We start from the raw sequence: 24,401 nt of genomic DNA, 5'->3' as shown, positions 1-24,401 counted from the left end.
ACACACTAAGTTGATCCTTTCATTTCTGTGCAGAAGCACCGACAGCGCATTACAACAATTAACCCAATCGCAGCAGTTATTTGTGGTCTTGCACTTAAAAATGTCATATAAAGATGGCTAACATGATGAACATTGTAGAACATGTTTGGGGCTGTTTGGAGATAAAGCTGTCCTTGGACCGCTGACCAACTGTGGCAAGACATGAAAGAAGAGTCAAAGCGCCTTTTGTCTATGCAAATCTGCCTCAAAAAATGGAGACAATCATTCAGGCCAGCAGTAGCACGACACTTTTTGGCCACCCGATGCACAATACAGCAAGGACAAGCAAATGCTGACGTCGACTGTGCTATCTTATTTTTCTGTGCTTTCATGTTTCGTTACCATTTGGGAATCAATTAAATGTTACGCGAGTAAAATAAATTCATATAGTAATTAAATAATTAGTAATTGCTTTACTGAACCATGCACAACTGAAAACTTGCCCCAGTATATCAAAAAGACATTTATGGACTTTGTGTTAATTTATTAGCCCATGCTGAAACAAGAATTTTGAGGTATCAGGCTCAGCATAGCAGAAATACATTAGCCTTTGTGGTGTTAACATTAGTAAACAAGATGTGATTTAAAAGGCAAGGAACAAAAATCAACTGGCAGTTAAGCAACTTGTTTTACTACTTATAGCCAAACTACAACCAAGTTCCAACATCTGTTCAGTGGCTTTTTCAATCATGGCCTGTAATCAGACATAGTGCTTGCCATCATGTCGCTGCAAGTTCCAGACTTGGCATGTTAGTGGTAGGCTGGCAACACCAGTTGACTAAGAGGGAAGGCGCAGTCTCTTATTCAGTCTTCGTCTGCGTACTTTTCAATCACAAGTCGTCGTTGGCACCGTAGCCGCACTTGGAATCGACCTTTGTCTGTCACACGGTCGTGATGCGTGGCCAGCAGAGTGACACGGTCGACTTCCATCAAGTTCGGATTTTGTGCACTGAAACCCAGCACGTGGTCGACCTCGTCACCGATGGAAACCTGCACAGAAGAACGGCCATCAGGGTGCTCTGGCACACTACACACTCGGCTCGGTCCATTTAAGAGGAAGCTCGGAGGCTCCTATCTGTATGCTACATGAGAACAAATAAATTGCTTTTCTCAGTAACCACTGCACCGAATTTGATTACGCTTGTTGCATTTAGACGTTTCTAGTGACTGTAGGAAGCAGCTTTCTTATTTAGGCCATCGATTCCTTACTAAAAATTGATTAAAACTGAAAAATTTCAAAAAGCTCAAATATCAAGTTTACAACTCTCACTCAGCAATGAAAAACGATACCACAGTTCTGGAAACTCCACCTAATAATACTTCTAAAGCAGGCAAAATTGGTGCAGTATACAACGCTATGAAATATGCCAGTCATATATGTGAGTAGGACTCTTGCAAATCTGTCGTAAATACGGCAACAATTTCATGTAAGCTGTAAATTTACATATCAAAATTACGCAATTTAGATGCTCTGTGTAGAGTTAAGGATATGTAAACATTATGGTTCTATTTTTAAGGCAGAAGCCTTGGATGGCTCATGGGTTGAAAAATCCAACGTCCGGCATTATGGCACCAAAATTCATGGTGCCACCAACAAAGGTCGTGGGTTTGAGTGCCTTAACTCTACCTTAATTATGATATAATTAAGGCACTCATACCCACAACCTCTGGTGTCAATTAGGGTGAACATAATTAAGGCACAGATAATTGAGATAGGGCACTCGAACCCTCGACCTTTATGGAAGACGAACCCACGACCATTGGTGGGGGAAAACATAGGAAGTAACAATGCATTCGAACGATAATGTCAAGTAATTTAATAAATGTCTCGTGAGTGCGCAGTCTTTCACCTTCATGCTCTTTAGCACGTATGCTAAAGTGACTGTCAACTTTTTTTTTTAACTTACTGATTTTCAAGAATTTTGTAAAAAAATCCAGACCCACATTACAGACCAACCATCTCTGCATTTTATGAATATTTAAATAGGGAAATCAGAGTTCTGAGGTTTTCTCTTCTTTCTTGGGTTTTACGTGCCAAAACCAGTTCTGATTAGGAGGCATGCTGTAGTGGAGGGCTCCGGATTAATTCTGACCACCTGGGGTTCTTTAACGTGCACTACGACGCAAGCACACGGGCGTTTTTGTATTTCGCCTGCATCGAAATGCTGCTTTCCATCAGGAATTGCACACCCAAAGTGCAGTGCTAGTGCAACTGGTAAGACGGCAGATTCGGGTCGCTTTTCTAAAAATAAGGTTTTGTTTTTTTTAGAGAGCAACATGCTGTATTAATCCATTCTGATGTGCCCTTGGGTGTAACGCATACCCCGATTTTTATACAAGAAAAAGATGAAATGCCCTTGAAAAGTTCACCAGATGTTCATGGTACCAGAGAGAAACAAATTTTTTTTTTAAAGGGATAGGGACACAAAAGTTGGCGGGCGGTTTTTCGCGTCAGAACAAAAGTTGAACTGTTTGGAATAACGAATACAACAAACTGCTTTGAAAAAAAGAACGAGAAACGTCTTTTTTTTTTCGATTTTCTGGAGCGCCTTGTCTCCAAGCGGCCGCCGGCAGAACCTGAAACTTGACGTCATCACTCCCTCCGTGCGCGCGCGCAGCCAAGGTCGGTCACAGTCATCGCAGTGTTTTCCGGTGGTTGCGGTCCCTTGCAGCACTTGTTTATCTTCGTCGGCGATCTTCGCACGTCGTCCGTCTGAAACATTGTCACTGTCAGTGCTATTACATGTGCCTTCCCGTAATGCCCAAGCATTGCTGCGCCCAAGGCTGTTATAACAGCATCGTCGGTCGCCACACGCTGTCGCACACGTTTCCCAGGGACGAGAAGGTGCGTAAACTTTGGATACGTGCCTGTCAGCCATCACGCCCAGCCTTAAGACCTATAAAAAATGACTTCATTTGCGCGGACCACTTCGTCGACGATGATTATGTGACCAGCCCGGCTGTGCTGAAAAGCCTGGGCATGCCGCTCAAAAGGCAATGCTTAAAGCCTGACGCTGTGCCATCGGTCTTCTCATAAAAACGCAAGGCAGCAATGATCAGCGGCGCATTGGAAAAGAGGAGGCGAAAAGATGTCGGTACTGTTTTCGTTCACTTGCAGCCTTTTTGAGCAGTGTGAGGGCGAGGCTGGGGAGAGCTGCCCGAGGCTGGGCACGAAGGCAGTAATGTCTTTAAAAATGTTGGCAAAGCATAATGAAACAATACAAGGCTAGCGAGCGCGACTCACGAGATCACACACATGCAGCTCTGCTTTTCCACAGGCTAAAACCAGAAAAAACTGGGGAGAATGCGAGACAGGTGCTGCCATCTGTCGCTCGGCTGGCAAAGTGGACGTGAGAGTCTCGGAGGTACTGATACCTCACAGCAGTTGCTCATGCCGACGGCATAAGCTACTATTCAGTCATCCACGCAGTGCTGAAGTACCCCGCAGCTGCCTCACCTGCGAGCGCTCTTGAAAAAGCAAGTTTACAGAGGAAATGACAAATAATTCTTGCACAAGTGTCTGGTGCAGAGCGATATATTCGCGCTACTGTTCGCGAAAACCTGACCGGCACTTCCACAGCCACCCGCTCTTCTTCGTCGCTTGACGCGGAAGGCTCGTAACCGTAAGCGGTAATATTTCTTGGCAAGTTGGAATGGTCCTCGTCTTCAGACGTGTACTCATCGCTGGTAGACGTGCCAGAACTCGAATCCATGCTCGCGATGGCGGCGTCGGCGCGCTTCGAATGACCGCGGCAGGCAGGCTGGCTATCCGACAAGGGGGTCGTGACGTCACGCCTTCCAACTCCCGCGGGTCGGGCGGTGAGGCGCACTCACAAAAACGCTTAAAATAAAGCCATCGGCTCAAAAATGAGCCAAGTGACTACAGTTAAACCTGGATATAACGAAATTGACAAATTCCCGGAAAATTTCGTTATAAAGAGGATTTCGTTATATGCAGGTTCGGCACGAAAATTCTAGAAAGAAACGCTTACTGTATTTACTCGATTCTAACGCGCCCTCAATTGTAACGCGCACCCGTTTTCCGTTTTCGTCGAAGCACTCATCCTTGGAACGTCACACCAGGTACCGGATACGTGGACACGTGTCGTTTTGCACAAGCGCGAGGCATCGGAAACAAAGAGCAAGCGTCAGGATGGCGTCGTAGCGTCGTATAGTGTTACAGTAGAACTCCGCTGTTACGTTCCCGGGGGCTGCGTTTTCCCGCCTGTTAAGTCGTTTTCGGCCAGTCCCAGCACAGCTCCCATAGAACCCAATGCATTGGCAACCCCGCTGTTGCGTCGCAACTGTGGGACCGTTCTCGCATCATACGTTGCGAACTGCCACCCCGCGCCGGCCCGAGCGGCCATTTTGACTTTTCATGTCGCTTGGCTTGGTGGCTTGACGATGGCATTGGCCACCCAAAGTGCCGGGGGCGACAACTATGGCGTATTTTCGGTTTCCGCCCGCAAAAGTATGGCCCTTGAGATCCGTATTTGCTATTTAAAGATGGTGACTATGATCCGTTGTGGCCCTATAATTGGTTTTGGCTCATAGATATTCCGCATAAAGTCCAAGTACAGTGGCTAGAATTCTAGCCACTGTACATACGCACTTCCTAATCTTATCATCATCATTCATCGCTCTTTTTATCCCCTCCCCCCTTCCCCAGTGTAGAGTAGCAGGCCAGAGCAAACTAACGCTCAAGCCGACCTCTCTGCCTTTCTTCAAATAAACCTCTCTCTCTCTAGCCACTGTAGTCCAAGGGCGATAACGCAGTCGCCGCGCGCCGTATGCTGTATGTGCAAGTGAAAACGTGCGAGGGGAGTCGACGACCGCATCTAAATCTCGCGCGCGCGAGAAAAGCAGGGAGGAAGCGCGCCTTCTTCCGTTGTGCTCGAGGCACTGGCGAGAGAGCGAGGGGGGAGGGATAGCGGGGCGGCGTTGTACTGCACTCTGGCATCAACTGCATACTGCGCGGCGGCACTCGGTCGCGCAGGCCGTATCTTGAAAGCGATCTGCGTTGGGGCAGAGTCTAGCAGTGTAGGTGCGTCGGCGGCTCATAGCTTTGTGCGTGATGTGTAATCTCGGCACTCAGTTTGCGTTGAAGCAGTAGACAACAGCACGAAGGTCACTTCGCTCGCTTCTCCAGCGGCGCTTCCACACGCCGCCAGCCTTTGACAGCGCGTGTCCGCGCTCATCGAGTGTGATGTGTCACAGCGTGTACCAGCGCCTCGGCAACATCAACTGGAAAAGGAGAGAGTGCCGGCTTGGCGGGCTAGGCCAGCTATAGGATCAGGTTTGAATGAAGGGAGGGGGAAAGGTCACGCCCGTGGCGGCAAGATCGCCAGGTCGATAGATGCAGGCCCACCTCGCACATGCTCGCACGGACACGTGCGCTCGCTTCGCATTCCGTCGCGGCGGAGAAGGTGCTTCCGGTTGCTGCTCGCGCAAAAATGACAAAATTTGGGGCGAAATCTTTAGGTTGTCGGGAGGGGAAAATTCGTTATATCGAGGGGGTCTCCCGCTGCCACTTCGTTACGTAGAGGTTTCAAATACATGTGCTTCTATGGAGTAACGGCAGGGAATAGAAAAACTTTGTTTTATCCAGGAATTCGTTACAGTAAAAGCTCGATGATACGAATCTCACGGGGTCACGAAAAATATTCGTATTAGCCGAAATTCGTATCATCGAAACACAATTAAAACTACTGTCGAATCTCGATAATTCGAACTCGAAGGGGCCCGAAAATTTGTTCGAATTAAAAGGACGTATTTTTGAAGTATTCGCGCACCATAGCACGATGCACGAACGGTGCGAGTCGTGAAATATCGCGGCGCGCAAGTGCATAGCAAGCGCGGGCCACGAAACTGCCCATGCCGGCTAACGGTCGCTTCCCGATAACGACAGAAAACGAAGCTTCAGGGAGCGAGCGGGCGGCGCCGGCACACGGGTGCGCGCGGAGACCGTCGAAGGTGAGGGAGGAGGGCGGCAGGGAAGCGGATTTGGCCGCGTCAACTCTGCCGCTTCGGTGGCTCCCCTCGCCCTCCCTCTCAACTCCCTCGTAGCTCTCTCACCTTCGACTCCGTGCGCACATCTCCGTGCGTGCCCGCCGCCGTGCTGGCGCCAGCTTATTTTAGCCGCCCCCTGAAGTTTCGTTTTGTGCCGTTATCGGGAAGCGAGCGTTTGCGGGCGTGGCAGTTTCTTTGGCCCGACTGTGCCTCCGCCGCTGCTTCCCTCTGCACTGCTGCCGCAGCGTGCAAGGTCAACATGTGACTAGAAAATAGAGGAGAAGGGTTCACTGCCATTTTATCCGCGCGGCTGAGACGTCTGCACTAGTGTGTGCTAGAATACGGTTGTCTAGAACACTCTAGTCGGCACGTACACGCTTGTTCCGGCGCGATGCAGAAACGGCGACCTTGCACTTTGAGAGAGAAGGAAATTTCCGCCGTGGGTTCTTTTTTTTTGTTCTTTCTTCCCCGTTCCTTCGCTCGCGGCATTGAGGGGTCTCTCCTGAGCTTTTGCTCTATGGCGGTGTCGGAGCAATGCCGGTCGGAGGCGCCGCCGCGTGATTTGGCGCGCTGCTAAGAGCATTGTCGGTGCGCGGTATGTTCGAAATAAGCGTGTTCGAATTCGCTTGCTTCGCGTTGACGTTGAATGAAAGCACGTTTTTCATGATAGTCTCGCTGTGCAACAATTGTGCTCAGTGTTGACGTTGCGAGGCCTAGCTCCTTAGCGAACTCCGTCCGCTCCTCTTGGGATCCTCATCGACCTTTCGAAGAATGTCTAATTTCTCTTTAAAGGAGAGTGCTTTCCGCTTGCGAGACATAGCTCGCTGCGACTAGGCAAAATGGCGCAAACACGAAGAACGCGGCCCGAAGCGCAGCAGCCACTCCATCTGACGGCTCGCAGAAAAGGAGAAAAAGTACAAAAGCACCAAAAGCGCCACCGCTTCTAACTCTTCGCGCCTAGTCGCGGAGTCCGCGCTGTCCAGCGCCGCGCCTCCGCACCAAAAGAGAAGGAGAGAAAGCGCGTGACTGCGTGCTATTCTCTTTCGCGGCTGTCGGTGGGGCGGCGTTTATTCGTATCAACCGACGCAGGCTGAAAATTGATTCGTAACAACCGTTCTCTAGCACGTTGCAAAGTAATGGGGCTCGGCCGGGACCACAGAAAAATTCGTATCATCCGGAAATTCGTATTAGCCGTGATCGTATCATCGAGCTTTTACTGTATATGGAGGTTCATTATAAGCAGGTTTAACTGTACTTCTTTTCGGTGTAATCACACACTGGGGATTCATTTTCAGCATTTCCGCAAACTTTTCAGATTTCGTGTCCGTATCCCTTTAAGCGAAACTACTTAAGCTAACCCTCCCCAACTTTCCTTACTGTGGCTGCAGGGTGCTGCGGCTGTCTTGTGGAACAGCTCACACTTAAAAAAATTAACTGCGTGCACGATGCTCTAACCATTAGGCCACAAGTGCACACACACTTCTATTCCCGCTCACCTCAACTATAATAGCTCTGAGATGATTGGCAGATTGCATAAGGCACCAGTTTCCTTTATTGCAATAACGCAGGAATGAAAAGGGCAAATTTATAACATTTGATTAAATGTTTCATGAAAGCTTCGCCTCACACAGATTCTGAGACTGTCTTTGGATCTGCATATTTATCTTTTTCGATCTGAAAAACGGTCACTTTGGACACCAGCTATAGGTGGTGTCCAATAATGACAAACTTCTGCTGCCAACAATATCACAAAGTATTGCCTTCAAGAATGGAAGGTAGGATTAGAGATAGGGAGTTGGAATTCAGATTCCATCCATTGCACTTTGGTTTTGTACTTGATTCTAACGTACATGTCATATTTCTGGCAAATTTCTTTTGAAAAAATTGCGTGCTAGAATCGAGCAAATACAATAAATACTTGCACTAAACAGGCTATTATAACTAGTGTTGAGCAGACACTGTTGAAATTTCAAAACGCCACAATGAGCTAGCGTGTAAAACTTGTCTTTCGTTTTTATGTCTATTGCTTGTATTCTACTAAGAGTAATCTATAAATCCAGTTTGACACTGCTCTTTAGCATCCTTTTAAATAATAAAAGAAATTGGTGTAAAAGGGCAGTGCTTGCAAATAAGTTTAAAAATTCAAACTTTCATTCTAAATGCACAGTTCCTATTACACTTCGCCTAATGCCAACACTTGCCTCTTCCTCCTCATGACTGCCAATGTCATGTCGTGTTACAAACCCTGCACTATTGTGTCCCTTCAGTGTCATCTGCTTCTTTACACTGGCGCACACGGGAGCAAGGTGTGCCAACTGCTACAGTCATTTAACTACTGCGTGCATTTTTGCAGTTAATAATACACTTGAACCTTGTTATACAGTCAACTTACGTTAATTGGACTCTGACGGAACTGGCAAAATTGATCGAATTATCCGGTGGGTCAAACCCCCCCCCTAAACAAGATATTTAAAAAATACCAAAACACACCGCTGATGATTCACTTGGCAGTATTTGCCCAATTTTAACACACCCCCGAATCAAACGAGCACCCACTTTCTATGTGTCCCAAGTAGAAAACTAACGTAGGAATGACATCCTAAACAAAGTAGAAATCTAACACGTACCCAATTTCTTAGCAAGAAAAATTGTTGCACAATGACGGACGGTTTTCTCAAAGTTTTGCCACATGTTTTTGAAAGTCAGCTCTGCCGTAGTACATACGTGTTAAGCAGTACAGTAAAGCACATGACTGTTGCAAAGGCGGTTTTGGTTTCGTGTCTGATTGCCCTGCACAGGCAATTTAGAGCCAAATTCTTTTTTTTAAAAAGCAAGAAAAGGCACATGTTAGAATTGTGTAAATACTGTAATCAGACATTGTCAGCTACGGTTATTGCTTGAAAACCTTAGGGCGGGCCGAAAATAGGTGTTTTCGACGAGAGATGACGTGTTCAATGCATTCACCCTAAGCTCCACCGGAACAGACGCTGTCAAGCTGCCACTAAAGGGGTCGCTATCAGGGTCACTATAGGGGCCAGGCGCGTGCTTGCTGGCTGGTCAAGTTCAAATTATCCTGCAAAGGTCAATTTTAAGATAGAGTTAATGAAAGTTTGGGCTTATAGAAATGCATTGTCACCAGCAAGGACCTTTGGTATGGATTGAATTAACCAAAATATTGAATGAACCGGAGTCAAATTAACAGAAGTCTACTGTAGTTGCATCTGGTGCGGAAATGCCTTCGTTATAAGCATATATTCGTTCCATACTAGCATTGGTGAGCCACATTTTAGATTTAATTTGTTATATGCGATCATTCCATGTTCTTTATCCATGTTCACTATATCAAGGTTCGAGTACAGTGGCAGCCAAATGTTTGAGAGTGGTTCGCAGGGCAGACAATTTACTCCATTAAGCACCTTCACAAGGGTGCTGAGCAAATAAATAGCAGTACGTCTTTCGAGGTCCATACACAGTGCATGTATGGCACAGGCCACAATTTCCTGCTATTTTATATACACTAGAGGAAAATTTGGCACTGTGATAATTCATGCCCATATCAGAAAATGTTATGTCTGGAATACTGCTTCTTGGGCAAGTTGGCAGTTCATATTGTGCAGCGCGTTTCTGAAAAGACAAGGACTGAGTGTGGCACATAAAGGAGTGCACTAGTGACCGGTGTTTAATGAAATTTCACATGTTCATACAATGGGTACATGATCTCATAGCCACGTGGCTATATCTGTTATTGCATAGCTACGTACCAACATGGCTATGTGCTAACACATGGGATATTCACTGGTACACCATCTGTTTTGTTGTCACAAATTCTTAAACTCGCAGAAATATAAACAGTGTAAATCGCATGGCTGTGAGATCATGTGCTACCCATTAAACATGAGTCGCATGTTTGTGTGCCACATTCAATCCTAGTTTTAGCACACCCCCCGCACAGTGACATGTACACTCTTCTATGGCTGGACTGGCGCTTCGTCTTTGTCTCTTCTGTTGTCCTACATGACCCTTTTGCGCGGTGACGCTTATGGGCAAATTATGTAGTACTGCCAATGATTCCCATCGTTGGCCTTGAAAGGCCAACGGCAACAAAATTACGGAGCCCATTGAAAGCCTAGTTTAATATGGTGTGGACATAAAGGAGCCCGCATGCAAAAGTTTACACTTGAAATACAAGTGAATTCGTCATGAAAAACTTGCAAAAATAGCTGGTTTTGATGATGAAAGAAAGAAATGCCACCATTACAGCTCGCCGGAAGCGACGCACGACTTAGAATGTGCGGCTCCTCAGAATGACCTGCAAGATCACGAGTCGTATTGCTCACCACCAGGTGCATGCGTCTGCTTATGTACTACTACTTATGTACATATGCACTACTTACATTCTAATAAGAAATTTAGACAATTACCAACTCTGCAGGTTTGTCAAGATTGCTTCAGTGGTACGCATTACTCTTTTATAACCAATTTAGCCACGGTAAAACTATGGTTGCAATTGGCCTTTAGGAGCCATGCTGAGGAGCACACAGCAGCACGAGACTGCACTTGTTTTCAGTGCGTCAAAAATCCATGAGCATAGGACGCATTGCAAGGTCGCAAACGTGGCTCACCTGGGTGCTCTTCTTGGGGACCTTCTGGCCATTTAGGCGTATGCTGCCATCGTAGAAGCTCTCGAGAACTTTCCTGCACAGGAGAACAAGGCAGTGCACATGCCTTTGTGTATTCTTCAAGGAGCATACCTGCCAACCTGTGAACTATAAAGGGACACTAAATAGAAACATGACTTCACCTGTGTTAGTAAGCTACCCTTCTACGATAACCAGTAAAGGCACTCATAACGAGGCAAGAGGGCTTTGGTATATAAGCCAGAGAAAGGCGCAAAAAAAAATGTGGGTGGCATTCCCACACAGTGGCTCACCATGACGTCAAAGCTTTTGACGGCATCTGCTTGGGCCTACGGTTGGTCTTTTATAAGTAAAGACAAACTATGTTGTATTCTAAAAGAGCCGAAGAGTGAATTTAGCAGGTATAAATAACTTATAATGAGCCACAACCGCTCAAATGCAAGAATACTTCTAAATGTGTTGACGTCAAAACTGATGTACGGGTGCTTGTGCTTCATAGCCAAATTAAAAACATGAAAGTTTGACCTTAATTTTCTTTTCTAGTGATCAACTTCTTGCCACGAAATAATGAAAAAAAGAAAAGAGTTCTGAAAGAAGTGTTTGTCCATCTAAACTGACTTAAACACATTAGATCTCTAGTGTCCCTTTAGAACTTGTAAAGATACTCACAGACATGACAATGTGAGGATGGGGGGAGGGGTGAGAGGGTAGGATGGAAGGTAGCAACGGCCATTTTTATGCTTGCCTTGAGCACGCAACTTTTGTGGGGATAAATACACATTTTATTAATGATTATTTGTTTATATGCACACCACAAGGAGCAGCAAGTTAGGCATAGCAGATACTTTGAAGCAATAGAGTGCTTTCAGATCACAGTGACTTTTTCAGCAGCATTGCTTTTGGCAAATTAGGCCTGCTTCTGGAAGTTGTCACAACAAACTTGCTTGCAGCGACTAGTGTCTGTTTAGCGCCTTCCATTGCCACGAAGTGATGGTGCAGGTACTATCGTAGTTTCCTTTCTGCATGCATATCTTTTTCTTCAATCTAGCGCTTGTGCCATCCTTCAACGCCTTTAAAACATTTTCACAAACAGAAATTATTTTTCCTAATATGTGATGTAACATTCGTCTAACTATAGAATGAGCCCGAATTCATAAACACTACAGTAAATTCGGGACAGTTGGCAAGTATGGAGGAGCAGTGATAGAGAATAAAAAATAATGTAGATCCCACAGACTGTGGGCACTGACTGAAGTGAAGCTTCCTGTGGTGTTTGTGGATAGCACTGTTCTTCTTCAGTGGTCATTTGCAAACAAGGAGCACATGACCAAGTTGGACAGGCTTTTTTTGGTAAACACCTCACTAAATGTAAACTTGTGTTGCTCCAAAACCGCAGACATAGAGCCTATCGCACTTGCTACGCACCAAACTGAAGTCGCACACAGTGTACTTGCATCCACCCACAACACGGTGCGACCCACTGAACTTTTTTTTCTGTTTTCATTTCGCGGGGGGCTGCCTTATGGCATACAAAAAAAAACAGAAAAAGAAACTTATGAAGATGAATGCAATCCTGCTTCACTTGCATCTTTTCACTGTGCATTATTGCCACCTGGTGTCGCGATCACGACCTAGTGTTAAATTTAAAAAATCAATTCTTGGTCTCACATGCCAAAACAATGATCCGATGATGAGGCACACCGTAGTGTGACACTCTGGATTAATTTTGACCATCTGGGAACGTGCACCTAAGAACACGAATGTTTTTGCACTTTGCCCCCCACTGAAATGCAGCCGCCACGGCTAGAATGGAAACCATGACTTCAAGTTTAGCAGAGCAACATCATAGTTGCTAAGCTACCATGCAAGCAAGTGTGCATTCACGTTCCAAGCTATGCTCTTCTCAACACTTCCTTCAAGCCCCTCTCTCTCTCTGCTGCAGTGGGACACACTTTCGCCCCATTTTGTAGCTCACGTCTGTTCTTGGTGTACAATGCCTCTGGTTGGCCAAGGTCACCTCGCTTTGCAGTATCTCCTAGATTGGCACATCACGCAAGACAGCAGCCATAAAGTTGGGAGGGGGGACGGGCAAGGTAAGGTTTGCGTTAAATTTCATTGCCACCTCTTTGCTGAGCACTGAACTATTCTTTCCATATAACGCTATACAATGCATAACGCAAATAACGAGTGGTCTGTTAGAGTTGGAAAATGAGTGGCACAGGATGGGAAGCACAGTCGAGGACAGCAAAGAATTAGAAGTACTGAATGCTGGGCAAGTTGGTATGCCATACTGACGAAAAAAAAGCGCGACAAGACGATACAAGCACAGATCGTGTTTAGGTGGTGAGAATTAGGCAGTGTGATGAAATTGGGAAATTTGCAGGCACAGGATGGGGTCAGCTGATGCAAGACTGTGGTAATTAGAGATGGTTGGGAGAGGCCTTTGCCCTGCAGTGGAAATAAAAATAGGCTGATGATGATGAAACTACTCTTTCCACACTTATTTTTTGTTATCAATCTTGAGGTCTCATCGCCACATTCTGTCCGTCTCTTCCCGGCACACGGTGCAGTATGTTTAACTACTGTGAACAGGTAGTGCCAGAAACACAATGGACATACTAACTGTTGCTAGAGCTCGTGGTCTCACATTGCTGCCCTGACAAGCAGAAATGAACGGGTGTTCTGAAGGTCACTTCTGATCAACCACACCTTTGACAGACTAAAACAAGCTTGGCTAACACATCCTAGCTTTTGTGCAGTGAATGGTAGGTCAACATTTACGCCGTAAATACTGTAGCAACACTGAATTGCGACAATGCTGGACATTCGGCAAAGCGGCTTGGGCGCCTTTATTTCTTCGCGTGAAATGACATTGTGGGCCAGCGCAGTCGGCGCGACCAACGCGCAAATGGGTCAGGAGCCAATTCGGCGCCGGGCCCGTCGGGGCGCGTTGGAAGCCGCCGGTTACTTGGCTGCGCCAGTGCGCTCGACTACAGAGGGGGTCATTTTCAGCAACGTGACGTAGCGTGCGTGCGCGCGCGCGCATTACGTCAGACTATAAACGGTCCTATAGTGTCACCTATAGTGTCAGGTTAATGAAGTGAAGTGCAGAGATTTGCGCAGTAACCAAAGAGTGGCGCTGCCAGCGCATCGAAAAAAAAAAGGTTGTTTTTTTTCTTCGGCAACATCAACTGGAAAAGGAGAGTGCCGGCTTGGTGGGCTAGGCCAGCTGCAGCAAGCGCCGGGATCAGGTTTGAATCAAGGGAGGGGGGAACGGTCACGCCCGCGGCGACAAGATTGCCGGGTTGAGGGATGCAAGTCCGCCTCGCGCACGCTCGCACGCACGCACGCGTGCACTCGCCTCACAGTCGCCGTAAATTCGAGTGCCCCAAGCGCGACGCTGCCGCTTCGCATTCCGGAGACGGTGCTTCCGGTTGCTGCTCGCGCAAAAATGACAAAATTTCGGGCAAAATCTCCAGGTTGTCGGCGGGGAAAATTCGTCATTTCGAGGGGGTCTTCCACTGCCACTTCGTTACGTAGAGGTCTCAAATACATGTGCTTCTATGGAGTAACGGCGGGGAATAGAAAAACTTCGTTATAATCAGGTTTAACTGTAGCACCATCCTATTGTGCATCATTGATATATATGCTACTAGGTGTGCGCCTAAATTGTGAGGGGTGGTGAGGGGCCTTAAAAACATGGTGAGGCGCCTTAAAGGGTCCCTCACCAGGTTCGGCCATTGCAAAACGATAAGCCTGTGCATAGATCAGTTGGTGATGATCCTGTCTACGAAGTATCAAAGCGATGCGTAGTGCGAACCCTTCCTCTCAAGGACGCCTGCTTCCAGTCAGAAAGTCAAGGTCACATGCACAAATTCTTCTACGTAAAATGTACTGCTTGGAACGTCACCGGCCATGGCATATGACTTCGGTAAATCATCCAATGCGGAATGCACAACACTGCAACTGGATTGCACCAAGCAGCAAAAAAAAGGAAGACAAGGGAAAAAAGAGGAGGTGCAGTAGGAAAGCTGCTTGCGGACTTAATTTGAGGCGAAGGAGTATCTCTGCTGGCAGTGACGCTGACCTCCTGACTGCATGGAAACACGACCTTTCATTCACTTCTATCTCCTCTAACAATCAACCCATTTGAAAAAACTTGGAGGACGCTTAAGCTTCGTCTTTAAGAGTGGAACGTGATAGCATTCAAAGATCCCTTGCTGCTTCACATGCTTCCCGGCAACTGCAGATTATGTAACTGTAATGTTTACCAGGAAACGCTTGCAGTGAACGCTATGCACAAAGGCGAGCTTTCTGGTAAAAACATGGCCTCTCGCACGGGTCGATCGCAGAGGTAGTGCACAGCCGCGCCAAAAAAATTACATCATTTTCAGGTTTCTGTTATCGTTTCGCGCTTTTAACATTTCAGTCTGTGAAGACTTCACATACATAAAAGGCATGCACTGTCAGTGTTTTGTTTCATGAGATTTGTTTGTGGGATGTCATTCTCAAAATTCCAAGGAATAACTTTGTAAAGAAAGTAAGACAAGGTATGAGCAACTTTAGTGATTGAATGGTGTGGCAATATAACCCGCATATGCCGCATGTCAAATAGCAAGGCAAGACATATACCTAAATATAATTTTCTATAGTGGACGACGACGCCAACGCCGACACTATATTTTCTGCGACACGAGGCCCTTAACGCTGTCGTGTTAAAATTATGTTGGTGAAAAGCTGCCTAGACGACGTCTCACAACTTCCAGTGTACAACCAAAATTTGCAATGGGGCCTGGTGAGGGGCCTTTTAAATAAATGTGGCTTGCTTTTCTTTGCCATACCCCTCTCCTCACCAATCTTCCTTCAACAAGCATCATACATCACCTTTGTCATTGTATCACAAGCAGGAATGTGCCAGTGCCTCTCAATCTTGCTTTGTGGCAGCTAACACTTTGAGATGCTGTGTTAGACTGCAGTGCGTTCAGCATAGACCCACATTCCCCAGTACTTTCCTCATAGCAAATAACGCTATGAAGATGCTGTGCGACAATGTACCATCTTTGGAAGCCTTTGGAAGCTGCCCAGGTTGTAACGAAACCGCTTGTAATGTTTCTTCCTAGGAGTAAAGAAAGAACTGTTGTAATGCCATCGCCTGTCGCTGCTGTTTTGCTTCTGTCATCACATACATCAACAAACACACAACTGCTTGCTTTACACAAACACATTGTTCCACCTTGTAACTTAGAAGAATGAATTAATTCTGAGATCTTACATGCCGAAACCACAATCTGATTATGAGGCATGCCACAGTGGGCTCTGGATTAATTTTGACCCCCTGGGGTTCTTTAACGTGCCCCCAATGCACGGGATGGCATGGACTGTTTTGATCGCGCGACGTCGTGCTTAGCAGCGCAACACAGAACCACAAACGTGGTGGATGGCCAGTTGCCTGCAAAATGCTTCGCACGTCAATTCCTACAGTTCGTAGGATCGGCGTTATTTTTTTTTTCAGAGTGTTGTTCAATCAGAGGCAACCCAGCTATTAAAAAGCCATGTGCTGTATTTCGTGGTGGCATACGGTGCACAAAGAGCAATGGAACGAAAAATCTTAGGAGTAACGTTAAGAGACAGGAAGAGAGCGGTGTGGATCAGAGAACAAACGGGGGTAGACGATATTCTAGTTGACATTAAGCGGAAGAAATGGAGCTGGGCAGGCCATGTAATGCGTAGGATGGATAACCGGTGGACCATTAGGGTTACAGAATGGATACCAAGAGAAGGGAAGCGCAGTCGAGGACGGCAGAAAGTCAGGTGGGATGATGAGGTTAGGAAATTCGCAGGCGCAAGTTGGAATACGCTAGCGCAAGACAGGGGTAATTGGAGATCGCAGGGAGAGGCCTTCGTCCTGCAGTGGACATAAATATAGGCTGATGATGATGATGATGATACGGTGCACATATACAACACCATATTTGCACTTAAGGGCCAACTACAACAAGAAAACTTTGGACCACATGGAAAGCCTAGTTTCAGATAGTGAATGTATACTGCAGCCTCAGTGCAAAACTTTACATTTAAAATATAAGTGGATGTATCGCATTATACATTTCTGATATCGAAACTGAACGAAAGAACGAGTGAAAGAAAGAACAAAAGCCACCACCATTACCACTTCCTGGAAATTAAGCAGTATTGTGACTCGGGGTCGGCGACGAGAGACGGAGTCTTGAAGCAGGCGAAGAGGAGACGAAAGCTTTATACAATATGTACAAATATGTACAGATATAGCAGGTAATAGCTGGTAATAGCTGCTATTAGCTGGTGATAGCTAGTAAAAGCAGTAAGAGCTGGTAAGAGCGCACCAGACCGACGGGGCGGCCGGTGGCGACTCTCTGCTTAACAATGGGCCGGTTCCTCCTTAAATCCCCTTGGTGGCGACTCGTCGACATGACCCTGAGGGGCGAGTGGTCAGCCGTCGCAGTCCCCCTGGCGACTCCTCGTCGACAGGACCCAGACGGGCGGTTTCTGGCGTCACCCACGTTGTATTCTTCTTTCCACGGGGGGAAGACCTGGTGCCGCTTGAAATGACACGCGTCTATTGCTTCGCCGCGGCAAAGATCGGTGCTTTTTGAAGTCTCCCCGCGCGTTGAATTCTTGATTTGTCGCACAGAGGTGGGAGCTCCCGTCACCTCGATCATAGGCACGTAGCACGGCACAACAGCAGATCCCAGAACATTGAGAACCAGCGCAGTGCCTACCTGATATCTGGGGGAGGGGGGGTATTCTTTAAGAGTCCACCTAGTGGACTGCCCACTTCGGCTGTCGCCATTGGCTGCCGCTTCACGAGCGCAAAGGAGACTGGCTGGCAAAGGAGACTGGTGGCCGTGGTGCGCTAAAAATTTCGGGCTATAATCTGGGATTTTCATAACTGCTAACCGCTAGGTGCCCACATTATCTGATAAATTACTGTCTAAGTAATTACTGTTTACTTTTGTTTAATTATATGAAACTTAAAGAATTACCAGTCTTGCAGCTTTGCCAACATTGCTTCATTAGGGTGTACTACTACCGATTAATAACCAATTTAGCCAAAGTGAAATGCCATTGCAGTCGGCTTCTGAAACTGGTAATTTTCTTCATTCCTGTGCTCAAATAACAGTTCCATAAACCTCGTTCTTCAACATGAGAACTGCTACATAGCAAATAGCCGCAAGCAAGGTCACTTGCGTGCAGTGGTGATTGTTTCGCTTGCTTTATTTCTGTGTAGTCTAAGTGTTTGTAGGAAATGAATATATGGCAGGTGTATGATATGAGCGATGGCACTCTCGGTTGCGCAGTTTGCCTGTGTCTGTACGCTTATGTATTTATGTGTAACACTGCAATAAACTCAGTTGATGCCCAGCGCTTCTCTAGTCTACTAGTCTCTTTCTGTATATGCAAACATGAACACAAGCCACCAACTAGCCTGCCTCACCGCATTGCCTGACCTACACATTTACAAAAGTAGCTCCTTGGGCAAAAGTGTTTCCTTTCATATTGCTGCATGCCGTCACCATGCAAGTCTTCAGTCATATGTCTAGTTTTTGGGAATCATGTTGCATTGCCAGCTATAAGACACTACCGTACCCAAATGGCAGCATTGGGCAGCCAGGAGAAGTGCCAACCGTATACGTACGTCTTGGACATGTTGACGCCAGCTTTCATAATGCTGTCTATGCGGAGTGAGCTCACAAAGACCAGCCGCTCATTGTCTCCTTCCTCCTGGCTCCCTGCTTCCTCCTCCTCGTCCTCATCCTCTTCTTCATCCTTCACAACGAGGTGCAAGTCCATCAGAAACGAGCACAAGTGCCCAAAACGTCTGCATGCTCTCACCTTTGAAGCACTTTGCATCAAAAAAGAAGGTGAAAACTGCTTCAGCACTCCATATGGTGGTATCTCAAAACATGCATGCATGGTACCGTTCGGTACTAAGCACATCTTTGCGGATGTCAGCTCAAGAGGATAGGGTGCATGTATGTGGCACCATATCTGAAGCGGCCAATCCACAAGGACCGTCTCGCTCAGAACAGCAAGATGTAAAGTCAAGCCCATAAAACAATATGTTTCCAAAGCTGGAGCTAGCCACCCGGGTGCACTAATTGTGGACTGCTAGCTGGTCGCACGAAACATGTATTACCAATGCTTGAGAAGCATTGCACAAGCAACAGCAAGTTGCCACCAGTGGCGCACCGACGGGGGGTGGGGATTCGGGGGTTGTAACCCCCCCCTGAGGCCAACTTAACCCCCTCTTTTGTTTAACCTCTTTTCTTTCCTTACGCATTTGAGTGCTGCAACTAAGATGTAAGACGCGCAATCGTCTGCACACTCGCAAAAAGCGCATTTTTTTACAATTTCTCGTGAAGAAATCGAAATTAGTGCTGTTTAGATAGTATTGGAAAACTGTCAACCACCCCCTGGAAGAGATCCTGGGTGCGCTACTGGTTGCCACACAATGATTTGTCAAAGTGACATGGGAGCAACAGTTAAACTTTTAACCTTTGTCACTTGACAACTTACTGTCATTGGTGCAAATCTTTGAAGCCATGAGTAAATTTACCTATGAGCAAATTTCTTTATGCAAGCAGCTGGATCCACATACATTATGGCAAGCTCTAGAAAAGAGTTAACAGAAACTGCAAGAGCATCTGTGCACATATATTCAGTAAAGCTCGTTTCTCTCTCTTCAAGATACAAATGAACAAGGAGGCTACATTACTTACATGGCTAAGACAAGTGCACACTTAGTACTCTTCGTATTGTTTCTCTTTATAATTTTGAAAAATTGCCAGCACCACGAGCAACAGGAAACAAAAACAAAACTGTGTCAGTGTCAGCCTTGTAACATTTATTTATTTATTTATTATTTCACATACTTTCAAGGCCTGAAGGCGTTACAGAAAGGAGTGGAGTCAAAAAACAAATAATGCAGTAATAATACAAACAAAAAATATTAACAAATGGCATTCTGAACAGCGGTCTTGAAGTTGGTCGGGTCGGTGATGAGTGCGACTGATGCGGAAAGGCGATTCCAGTCCATGCTTGTCCTAGGGATGAATGAGTCACTGTACCGGTTTGTGCGGCACAAAGGCACCCCGACTTTGAGGGTATGGTCAGTGCGGGACGAAATATAACACGGAGGGGCAAGAAGGGTTTCTTTTAAAAGGGGGTTCAAATGAAAAACTTTGTGAAATAATATCTTACCTTGAAAGGGAACAGTTACAAGCCAACTGTGAAGCATAAACAATCAGCCTCTATGGCTGGAGAGTTATAATTTCTTTTCTTTCTACTCCCAGCTGTTACCCCCTCTCTTGTGCAAGGTAGCCAATCAGACACTTTTCCAGTTAATCTTCCTCTATTCACATTGCCTCTTGTGCACGAATAGCAATTTTGTTAAGCTCCTGCTCAGAGAATGTGTCTGCATTAAAGGGGAGCATGGTGACACTTCTAGAGGACCATGTACAGCTCATGCTTTGCCACCTTTCGTAGTTTTCCATCCCATCGACTGGAAGTCAACCATGCAGTGATTGATGCACTCTGTGAAGTTGGCATTGTGCAAAGTACTCGATAAAACGGACTCACGTGAAATTGCTGCCAAAAGTAAATACTACGCGAAAGACAGATGAGTGACAAAGAGGCACAAGCACGTGTGTCTACGCTCTGTAATATGTTACGGATTACTGACAAGCCTAATCCTACAACCTGCTGCCAGAGCTAGAGGTCACAATTAATGAAACCTAACCTAAACATACACCCACAATCAAAAGTATGCAGACCAGGTTTTGTGGAAAAATAATAGGAAGACGAATTTTCTTGCAACTCGCACTACAGTCTAACACTGACAAACGCTCTACAATGTTTGCAATGCCACTGTATCAGAACGACTACTGCGTCTGAACTGCAGACTTCTGTTTCAGGTTATATGCCAAAGCATCAAAGAGCTTCCCTTTTTTATTTGGCAAAGCCTGGTCTACATAGTTTTGATCCAAAGTGTACATACGTTCAAGCATGTCTCTGGCCCCCACTTTGAAACCGCCAGTAAATGAGTTGTCTTCTCGGTCCTCGCAGCAACCAACCTCGGCCGTTAGTGCATGTTGGCTGTTCACGCTCTCGAGTACTGTCCGCAATATTCACGCAATCACTTTTCGCTGGTTCCATTCCTCAACACTGATAAGCAGCTAAAGTCAACCCATTTTATATATCCAACAAACGTTTCTCACCCCTTAACTACCGACCAGTACTATTAGCCAGCAAAATTTGCAAACTTATGGAGCACATCATTCATTCACAAGTCATCAACTTGAAGATCACAATTTAATATTTTAATACCAGCACAGGTTTATAAAAGGCTACTTTTGTAACACACAGCTCGTGGGATTCCTTCACGACTTGTAATCATCTATTGAAGCCGGACTCCAGGTTAACGCCATATTCCTAGACTTCTCCAAAGCTTTCGATTGTGCGCCTCATTACAGACTCCTGGCTAAACTTTCAGGACTTAATATTTATCCTCATGTTTTAGAGTGGATAACTGATTTCTTAGCATCTAGAATAATGTGAACCTCTGCTAACAACTCTTACTCTACCTTTAGTCACGTCACGTCCAGAGTGCCTCAGGGTAATGTGTTTGTGCCATTACTGTTCTTTAATTATACCATAATGACTTACCTAACTGTGCTTCATCCCGCATTAGACTTTTTGCTGATGATTGTGCACTTCATCGTAACATATCTTGTGATAACGATCATGTAGCTCTCCAAAATGATTTAGATGCAATTAACAGGTGGTGTAAATCATGGTTAATGCCCCTAAATCTTAGTAAAACTAATTTATGCCTTTTCCTAATCAAGCCACCCGAGTCTCCACTTTGTATAATTACTCTTACTCTACCATTAGCAGCTGTGGGCCTTGTCTCAACCTATAAGAATCTAGGTGTTGATTTACATTATGAGTTAACGTGGAACCATCACATCTACTCCACCTTTGCAGCTGCTTATCGCTCTCTTGGCATCATGAAACGAAACTTAAGGCATGCCTCCTGCTGAAATACGTAATCTTGCTTACACTCCACTAATCCGCATGAAGCTCAAATACCCATCGGCAATATGGGATTTGAGTCCGGCACACATCATCAACGACATTGAATCTGTTCAAAACCAGGCTGCTCGCTTCATCCTTTCCAACTATTCATCTTACACTAGGGTTTCATCATTAAAAGCACATGCCAATTTACAATCGCCATTCCTTCGCCACAAATGAATGCGTCTTCGTCTGCTTCACATACTTTATCATCACACTTCTCTTCAAGGTAATTTTTTTCAGTCCCCGCCTGTTGTAGTTCCACGTGGGGATCACCATTTCAAGATGAAGAACATACCACGTCACAAGTTGCAATCTCCAGGCTCTTTTATATCCTGCACTATCACTAAGTGGAACAGCTTGCCCTCCGATTTTGCCACTAAACCTGACCCTGTAAAATTTCATGAGATGCTACGCACTATTAGTTGCCTTTTTATTAGTTCTCTATTTGTTGTGAGTTAGTAGTAAATACTTGTATTAATACCATAGTCTACCGTAGTCTATGTGAGCATGCATATTTTCACCATGATTGTGCTCTGTGCATTACTTTGTTTTTAAATTGTCATTATCTTCTACAACTTGTTTTTTTACAAGCTAAAACTCTAGTAGCATATTTTGTTCAGTACTTCGTTCTATTGTTTTTTGCAACTACTACTTTGTAATCACTTTTATGTTTGTACTGCCTCCCCCCCTCTTATGTAATACCCTTAACTGGGGCTTTTAAGGGTGCTATGAATGAATGAATAAATAAATAATAAATAAATAAATAAATAATAAATAAATAAATAAATAAATAAATAAATATGGCTTGTGGCAGCTCAACCTTGCAGCTGCCCAAAATGCAAGGAAACTAGTTCTCAAAGCGCTACAGGATGGCATGCAAGCACATCAAGTTTTCTTGGAAGGAGCCACCGAAGTGTTCTTGACTTCACACCGACTACAGCATTAGCCAGTGACAAAGTTATTTCCCAGCAGGTGGATTTGCTATAGATGCATTTGGCTGCCTTGAAGGGTCATTGAGGTCTACTTTGGCCACAGTTCATCCACGTGCACCTGTTACATCAAAAGACTGAACAGCAAGTTTACATGAGCAGTGCAGAAACTGCACTCGCTACACATGAAACCTCTCCGCATGGACAGTGTAGAAAACAGGGCCGACAGACAGACAGTAAGATGCACCTTTATGTGCAGCAGACAATAACACGGGTGGGTTATTTGACTCAACATCAGCCCACTGTGTCAGTTTCATACATTTTCAAGTGTTTATACACAGCCAAGTAAAATTACCGTCCATGATGTTGAAGCTGCAATTGAACGGAACTTCATTTATTCCATACTTTTTTCTCCATTTCCCTAGTTACGGCGCCACACTATCGCTATGGTGGCTAGAACTACTATCGCCATCAATCTCAGCCGTGTTTTACAATTGACAATAAAGTTTATAGATTAAAAAATTCTCCTTCACTTTTTTTTTTCTTGCGCACACTTTATGAAGTGGGGTCCTTTTGAAGACATGCCTTCAACTAGACCCGAGAAGTTTGCGTGGTTAATCGGTTGCCAGTATTCTTCCGGAGCTCGTCTATGAACATCGTCTCCGCGGAGGTAGTACCATATATCCGTCAATTTCTTCAATTGCACTATCAATGCCAGCACTTCAAATGCAACTTCATTTTTCTTTGAACCTCACACGCGTCTTCGATGCTGCCAGCCAACACTAACCATAAACTAATACAACCAAGGGCCACTCTCAGCATCGACGTAAAAGGTACGATAAAGGGAGTCACTTAACTGAGCAAAGTGCTTACACAAAATTAGCAGCTACCGCAAATTATGGCAACCAACGTATTTCAGGCAGACCGTAAAAACGTGGTGCAAGATCGCAAACTGCTACTCAACCTGGGCGACAGGTGCCTTGCTCTTCGCTTTCTTGGACTTGCTCCTCAGGGGCTGCAAGCACGGAACGGTGCGAGCTGTCAACAGGGAGGGAGCATGACCGCGGAGCAACAACGCACATCGATCCGTGGCCAGAGACCTCGCTGTGCTCGGCCTCGCCGCTGTCGCCATGAGAATGCATCGGCGCACTGACCAGCGGGTCACCACGCGTACGGCACACAACGCAAGCATGGTCCCCGGGTCGACGCAGGGCTGGCTTGTGGCTGCAGGAGTGGCGAGCGACTGATACTCCGCGGTTTGTACTGCAATGGACTTGCCTGCGATTCACCGGAGGCTAAATAACAAAATTCGGTGAGGTCAGCGCTCGCACCACCGCAGCCACATAGCAAAGAACATGTGTCTCTAAACATGTGCTTGCTACTCAGCGGAAAACAGCTGAGCCGCAGCAACGAAGTCCATGCGGCGATTGCGAAGCCGCACTCTTCACAGCCTCACTCTGCTTTATTGATCAACAAGCAAAACCAGCAGAATATCTTCATTTGAATTTATAAATTTACACAGCCCATGTGTGACCACGCAGAACCATTGAGCCGTGGTGCGAGATTTTTAGTTTCGGTTGACCGCCTGATAGACGGTGTGGGTTTTTTTTTTTTTTTTTTCGACCACATTTTCGACGCTCACTGGCCGTTTCCCGTCGCTTTGTGTCGA

At 45.8% G+C, this 24,401-nt stretch overlaps 1 protein-coding gene across 1 annotated transcript; it reads right to left on the bottom strand.

The window, feature by feature from the left end:
* Nucleotides 1–648: 648 nt before the first annotated feature.
* LOC119461806 (mitochondrial transcription rescue factor 1-like) lies at nt 649–24,096 on the bottom strand. Its single transcript, XM_037723181.2, has 4 exons — nt 23,697–24,096; nt 18,361–18,491; nt 10,671–10,743; nt 649–1,029 (listed from the first exon to the last, which is right to left on the bottom strand). Exons 1-4 carry the CDS (start codon nt 23,922–23,924, stop codon nt 844–846), a joined length of 618 nt encoding a protein of 205 aa, XP_037579109.1. The 5' UTR covers nt 23,925–24,096; the 3' UTR covers nt 649–843.
* Nucleotides 24,097–24,401: the final 305 nt, after the last annotated feature.

This window comes from Dermacentor silvarum, chromosome 8 (genome assembly GCF_013339745.2).
Source record: "Dermacentor silvarum isolate Dsil-2018 chromosome 8, BIME_Dsil_1.4, whole genome shotgun sequence".
Taxonomy (NCBI): domain Eukaryota; kingdom Metazoa; phylum Arthropoda; class Arachnida; order Ixodida; family Ixodidae; genus Dermacentor; species Dermacentor silvarum.
Note: the sequence above shows the minus strand (reverse complement) of the source record. Positions and strands in the feature narration are given on the sequence as shown.

What these genes read in the sequence shown, in the direction of transcription:
- LOC119461806 (XM_037723181.2), bottom strand. Translation starts at nt 23,924, where the DNA reads ATGCTTGCGTTGTGTGCCGTACGCGTGGTGACCCGCTGGTCAGTGCGC. An exon ending in GCAAGGCACCTGTCGCCCAG is followed by an intron (nt 18,492 to 23,696) that starts GTTGAGTAGCAG and finishes CTCGTTGTGAAG; the next exon opens with GATGAAGAAGAGGATGAGGA. An exon ending in TCCCCAAGAAGAGCACCCAG is followed by an intron (nt 1,030 to 10,670) that starts GTGAGCCACGTT and finishes TCTTCTGTGCAG; the next exon opens with GTTTCCATCGGTGACGAGGT.